The 7,500-nt window shown below is 38.5% G+C and overlaps 1 protein-coding gene across 1 annotated transcript in view; it reads right to left on the bottom strand.

Annotated features, from left to right (window-relative positions):
• Positions 1-7,500, bottom strand: part of LOC122253014 (uncharacterized) — a 37,898-nt gene that overhangs the window by 25,364 nt on the left and 5,034 nt on the right. The window contains exon 4 of the mRNA XM_086554827.1: positions 2,816-3,703. Within this exon, the coding sequence (XP_086410953.1) occupies positions 2,816-3,703 (888 nt within the window). The remainder of the gene's footprint in view (positions 1-2,815; positions 3,704-7,500) is intronic.

Genomic DNA, 7,500 nt, shown 5'->3' with positions numbered 1-7,500 from the left:
CTGATAACATGCATAAAACTTCAGTATTGCTTTTGAGTTCTATCATATCTACAATTTCCCTATTGCATACAAAGCTTTTCTTTATTGCTTATTTTCCTTTACCCGTAACCACTGGGCTTCGTGCCATTCATCCCCTCTCTGTGGCTGTTGCATGTCTTCAGATGTATGGTCTACTTAAAACTGTGCACAGCTGTTGATGCTTTGATACTGTATACACAAGGTTAAATGAAAGAGTGGCAGTGTGTGAACTTTGCCTTTTAATGAACTAGCCATCTAACCTCTCCTTGAATGATTTCTATTTCTCTATATTTGCCTCCATATATAGAGAATGCTATTATCATTATTTTCTTGTAATAATAGTTATTACCTCCCATTTCCATTCCCTGCTTTGTTGCTGTAATTGACATGGGGCTGCAATTCGGTAGATTTGGTGGAATGAGGGTGACTCAACATTTTGCCAACAACTGTTCTTTCTGCCCAACTTTTGCTCATTAACCATTAAAGTACTGAAAATCTCCATGTGTTTTGTCATGTTGAGAGCAGGTAATGGTATGGTTATGATAATACTTAAACAAATAATACCTATCGTTTAGTCTTTTAGTCTCCATAGAGGAGTGACATCATTATCCTGAATCTCTGGAAGAATGACGATGTTTGGCAAAACATTTTCTTCATTATAAAAAAGCAAAAGCAAATTATTTACAACTATATACACTTCACCTCCTTCCCACTCCAAGCCACTTACATAAGGGCAAAAATGCTCATGGAATCAAGATGTTGCTAGGTCAAAATATCAACTTTTTGCAAAGATAAGACTATCAAGGCTGTGTCGGACTAGTCACAAAAAAAAGTTTCCTTCTTTCTTTTTACAAATCAAGATCTATACTCATTATTTATATTCATACAAATCCAAAACATTTCAGTGTTACGAAAAAACGACAACTAAATTTTAAATACTACCATACAATTATTTGCTTGTATTTATTATTCTGATATTGTGAGGGAGTTTCCAATAATTATTTATATAATAGCTTGCCACCCTATGCTATTACCAGGCAATTTGAATCATCATGGAAAAATTCCACATATTGTCTTAATCAATCTTACTCAGAAATATACCCGGTAAACCTGTTCGGTTTCCTATGGCTTACTTGTCAGACAACAATCTCCATGTTATATACTTATACATAGGCTATTTATATTTTAAAACTTTATTTAACTTTATTGAATCAATTTTCATTTTCAAAATTCTCTGATTATCTGGATACCTTGTTGATACCAAAGGTTATGTGCAACAAAACTGATGACATATTTGTCTATGTCATGGTTCATACAAACTGTACTGACCTCATACCTTTCTCCTTGTAGGCTCTCCTCTCTCTGAGCCAATCATAAACTTAAGTTTCCCCACTTTCTTCTTGAATAATAATGCTGTTACTATTTGACATATTTTATGCAGCCGAGTGCCCCATCCTTTTATCTCCTCCATTCCCCCTCCACAACCCATATCATTATGTAGTATAGAATTGCCTTCTAGTATATCTTTGTGTTTTTGCTATCTATACATATGAATAAATATTGTATTGTTTCACATATGATAAATATATGTTTTTGATGCATTATTTGTGTCTTACTTAACCTATTGGAGCCGGTTGACATGATGACATGTATTGTGGTTTATGTGTCAAGACGCCTGGGACGAGCTGTGAGGGCAAGCTGCGTGCAAAGCCGGAACGGCCCCGGCGTGAATAGGTTAAATACTCATAGTAATATCTTCCCATTTTCCTTCATATGCCTTGGATAAGTATAATAACTTTCTCAGCTCCATTATTTAGTATGTATTTGATATCCGACAGGGAAAATACATTTTCTGGTATATCTTCTTCTTCTTCTTCTTCTTTAAAATCTGGAATCATTTATGACTGGAGAGGGGCTGTTTATCACTCATCAGTTAATCAATCTGATGCCACCCAAATGTTAGACTTTTTTTTAAGTTGCATATTATATTATTTAAAACAAACAAACAAACAAACACACACACACAAAGTTAATGGCTCCAAACCTTGAATTTCTTGGAAATGTTCATTTCTACTATTAACCCTCTCTGGACGGGTGGTACAGTACTGTACCGCGCATTCAAAAGCCCAGTGGCCGGGCGGCACAGTATTGTGCCAGCCATTTAATTGATTTAGGCCTAATAATTTGAACACCCCAGCATTGGGACATCCAGGGCAGGAATGCCCCCGTCGTAAGTGGGTTAATGTTATCTTTATTTACATATCATCATCATTATCATCATAAATGTATTATAAATATATGTAAAAAAATCCCCCTTCAAAATTCAAGGAGTGGGCTAATTATGTGTAGTCAGGTAGGCCTAGTAATTGAATCCTTGGTAAATAAGTATGCATATACACAAACACATGCACGCACACACTCAAATGATCAGTAATAAGACAAGTGTCCATCAGCCTAAAACATGCTGTTGAAGCTTTTATAGGAGAAAATTAATCTTAAAGTCTGGTTAAGATGAATAAGGATACTGGGGACCAATAGTGTTACACAAATAATGAACAAATTTCCCACACATAAATACTTACCCACACACATACATATATATGTACATACATTTCAGCTGTAATGTTATCAGTTTCTCAACCAATAAATAGCAAAGGCACTTTCCCAGTATTTCAGCTGTGCTAGATAATAGCTAGATAATGTTACATTTGCATTACACAGTGATGTAATAAGAGAAATTACTAGTCAATTGATAAAAGAACAAACACTGAAATGAAATGAAACTTGACACACTTACATATGGAGAAAGGGCGAGCCAAACTGCCAGGCCTGGCTAAGCTGGCCTGTGATGACTTTGGATGGTGTAGGATCCCATGCGAGGATGCTATGCTTCCAGACTGCTTTGATCCTGCTCCTCCTCCTCCCCTCAGTTGCTCTTCCAATATACTGCTATTTTTGCCAGCTATGTTCCTGTTGCTGCTCCCACTTCTACTGCTGCTGCTACTGTTACTGTTACTTCGACTACTGCTGCTGCCACCAGAGATTTTGCTATTGTAGGCATAAGAATTTGGTCCCTTTATAGTATTTCCAGCAGGTCCAAGGTTAGACAGCATCTGGGATGAGGTCATCACTTCTGTCCGTCCAGCTGACCTGCCATGACCTTCTCTTTTCTGTCCTCTTTCCCCGCACTTTGGCTTTGGCTTTGACGACTTAACACTATTTGATTTGCTACTTTGCACTCCATTACTGAGTCTGGCAGCGAGAAGGCCTTTTGCATTATTAATTATCTGGCCAGAGGAAACCACCTTAATTCTCGAGTCATCCATCGCACTCTCTGACTTGCTTAAAGGGCCTGAGGTAAAGTGTTCTCTTTGCGTAATACCATTTTTGTGGCTGTTCGTGCTGTCACTGCAGTTTGGCTTGGTGAGGCCCAACTTGGCCGACAGTTCTGGGTACAACTTTGTCATATCGAAAGCTCTTGGTTCAGAGCTCTGAAGGGGGCTGGAGTTTGCACGGTGCCGGTTGGCATCAGTGCGCCCTCGCTGGGAGCTGAGGGAACCCCCCAGCCACCCTCCCCAACGATCCCGACCTTTGGACTGGCTGGTAGGGGAGGTGAAGGTTCCACTTGCGCTAGTTGAACTTGGAGAAGTTGGAAGGGTTCCACTCAAGCTCTTCGAGGTGGTTACTGCAATATACAATGCTATTAGTAAGATCTATCAACATGATGGTAAGGTGAGCACATAAAAACCCCTTGCCCATGGGATTCCAAACTAAATTGTGCTCATTTCAAATTTAATATGGCATAACGTGTAACAAGAATAATAGTTTTGTGTACAATAGTCTCATTAACCCCTTCACTACAGGCAGTAGAAAACGCCCCTCACTCCATATCCGGGCTGCCTGCGCCCGCCAAATTTTAAACGTCGCTATTGAATATGACAAGTTTTAAGCCAAAACTTCAACATAATCATCATGTGTTATATATCAAAATATGCATAGTTAACCTCTTCCCCCATATGCATGTGACAAGTTATTTACATGGGTTGGGAGGAAGATGGAAAGAATGACCTTGGTGAGAGGCCTCACTCAGATGACAAAAGAAAACGGTTGAAGTAGTAAGGTAAACTGATCATAATAAGTTTTATATTTTTACACAATGTTCCATAAATAAATAATAAAATTATTGCAAGCAGGGCCCATCAGTGCCTCCCCTGGTATAAGCAAATCCAACTCTTATGTAATAATAATGAAAGTCAAGTAATCCATTGTATCATATACGACCTCTATTCTGTAAGATCTCGTACGGTATCTGGAAGAAAGAAAACTTAATTCCAACAGAACTCAGCCATGACGCAATATGTGCGTCCTCAGGTTTTTCACGAGTGTTGCGAGGACGCAGTATACGCGTCCCCATGTTGAAGGGGTTAACCCATTCACGCCGGGTGACGTGATAGCACGTATTGTGGTTTTCGCGTCAGACGCCCTGGACGCGCTATGAGGGGAAGCCGCGCGCTCGGGTAGAGCGAGCGGGCAACTGAGGCTCGCGGTTTGTGCGCCCGAGAATCTCAAGCGTTAGGCTTATGCATTCGAGAACCCTGGTATTGCGACCGCGCAAAGCCAGAACTGCCCCGGCGTGAATGGGTTAAGGGTTGGCAAATTGGTTGTCAATGAACACTAAATAAATAACTGCACACTCCTTTCCTAACATCACATGACTCTCCTTAACCATTCCAAGATAGGCCACATCTTAACCCATTGCGTACGGGTGTCATGACATACATGACGTAGGAGCTCTGGCCTGACGACGGGCGTCATGACGTACATGACGTTCGGGGATTTTGGATCACTATGCTATTTTATTTTGCTATGAAAAAGGAATGAGTGATGATGGCTACTGCAGTCATAATTACTATAATTACCGTAATATCGTGCAAGCTTAACGTCCAAAACCTAGATGGCACCACTTTTTCCTAGCACCAGCAAGTGAGAGAGCCTTGAATGGTACCCATCCACGGTCTCTAGCAAGCACTGTCTCTATAGAGCAATGGCACACACTAAGTTGATGAACCCTTGCTCTAAAGTACCGCCAATGAAGAATGTGCAGGCAGAACGAGATACCCAGTGTCTAAAATGTGCTCCTGTGCCAATATGGATGCCTTTCACTGTGGCACTCACAGTCACAAGTACAGGTTTCATTCCTCTTCCCTACCTCTTCTTGTTATCTTTATTGTAGGTGGTTATATGTTTCGTATTCGTTCATGACAGCACAAAAATACGAAAAAATATAAGTTGCCTTTTGTCCTCCCATAAAACAGCAATACTTCTATCACACTGAGTATAAAGAAAATAATGAGCTAATATGGATAATATACAATTTTAGTCAACTGCAGCACTGACAGAGCCTGAAATATGGCACATATAAGTCTAACTCAATAAAAAAAACACAAAAAACGCTCTAGTTTTACAATGAATGACTGAAAGAGATTGGGATGCTTCAAATTATATTGCTTCAAGCGGTCTCTCTCTAAAATAAAACCTATCCTGGAGGCTGGGCAAGCAAATTTATCTCCGTCTGCAATGAGTTAAGATGATCAGCTGGGGTGAGAATATTTTCTAGACTTATGGAATGTTATATGAGGGTATATTTGATATATTAGCAAAGTGAAACTAATTAGCATTTGGTATGATGCAGTTCCAAACTATGCAGGAAAAATAGTTTCATTTCAACAAATGAAAAAATGCAGTATGAAAGTGATCCATGAAATATACCCTCTTTCTTAGATACCATTATCTAATCAACTTGTCCTCCTTTTCTAATGTAACACCTACCCTCCTTATCTTTTTCTTTTTTGTTTGTCCCTACTTGAGACCTCTTCCTGCATTCTGTACTAGAAGTGTATTGGTCTCACTCATTTGAACCCTTGAACACGAGGACATGTATACTGCGTCCTTGCAGCCCTCGTGACATATCCGAGGATGCACATAATGCGTCATACCCAAGTTGTATTAGCATTAGTGTTTTTTTCTTCCGCATCCTGTACGAGATCTTTCAAAATTTAGGTCATATATGATACGATGGCTTACTTGACTTTTCATTATCATTACATAGGAGTGTGATTCGCTTATACCATGGGAGGTATGGATGTGCCCTACTAGCAATAATTCTATTATTTCTTTATGGAACATTATACAAAAATATAAAACTTAAAATGATTACCATATTATTTTAACAGTTTTCTTTTGTCCTTTGATTCACTGAGTTCTCTCACCAAGGTCACTCTTCTCACCCTCCTCCCAACCCATGTAAGGTTGGTCATGTATATATTTGATATATAGTATATGATGATTATCTTGAGGTTTTGGCTTAAAAATTGTTATATTCAATAGCAACGTTTAAAGTTTGGCACACACCGGCATCCCAGATTCGGCGTGGGGTGTGTTTTCAACTGCTTGTAGTTAAAGGATTAAGAAAATATGGATTTTAGTATTCATTCCACTAATTAACATACATATCTAACTGATTAAAAATGTAAACTACTTTAGAGATTCCTTTGAAATAAGTAATTTATAAAAATCATCTCACATCTATTGGTGCTTTTACAGCTGAAAGATAACATTTACGCTTAATATTCTCATGCATTCAAAGTAGCATTTACATTAGACTTGCATTTCAAGTTTACATTCTGTTCCTGCAAATAAATTACATATTTGGTGCAAATGCAACTTTCTTACTGCATTGCCAGGAGTGTGTGATATTTCATCTGGCCACAACCACCAATCAAACACAGTTGGTTTTGTGCTTTCATGAAAAAAGGAAATAAAAAACATCTCTCCTTTGACTGTAATTTTCCACTCTTGTACCTCCTCTGCGAGACTAGGACTTCTCTTTGCTGCAGAATATCCTTTAACCCGGTTACAAGAGGGGATGTCTGTGATTAGTGTAGCTGCAGCTCTGAATGTAACCAGACATGATATCTACTTACACGTGAACCAGTGGAATGATCAGCTGCTACCTAACCAACAAGGATACAGGGATTTTTACCATAGACAAATAAATATGGAATAATGTCTGATGTTAATGTAAAAGCCTCCTGGGAAATTTGTTTTGACAAATAATTACTATTTATTGCTGCTGCGATGTATACAAAGTGATAGATAGCTTGTCTGGATAACCTGTAAATCTATTGTTACACATATTGTGTATCCTGGAGTTATTACCATTATTTTTTTGTTTGTTTGTTTATGAGCATAGGATCTAATAACAAGGGCTGAGATGGTGGCTTTTTTGCAGCCACATCAACATACAGTATTTGCTATCTTGTAGAGTTTATTTTCCTTCTTGCAATTTCATTTTCCCATTTATCATATATCTGTACCTATCATTGATTTTTTCCAGAAGATTACAACATCAATATTCACTCATTATTCTTTTTTCTTCATCCCAATACTTTAGGGATTAACCCACTTCAGATGGGGGCTGAG

This window comes from Penaeus japonicus, unplaced genomic scaffold (genome assembly GCF_977035675.1).
Source record: "Penaeus japonicus unplaced genomic scaffold, GWHDUDI00000001_assembly GWHDUDI00000030, whole genome shotgun sequence".
NCBI classification, from domain to species: domain Eukaryota; kingdom Metazoa; phylum Arthropoda; class Malacostraca; order Decapoda; family Penaeidae; genus Penaeus; species Penaeus japonicus.
The sequence above is the reverse complement of the archived record's forward strand: the minus strand, read 5'-3'. Positions and strand labels throughout refer to the sequence as shown.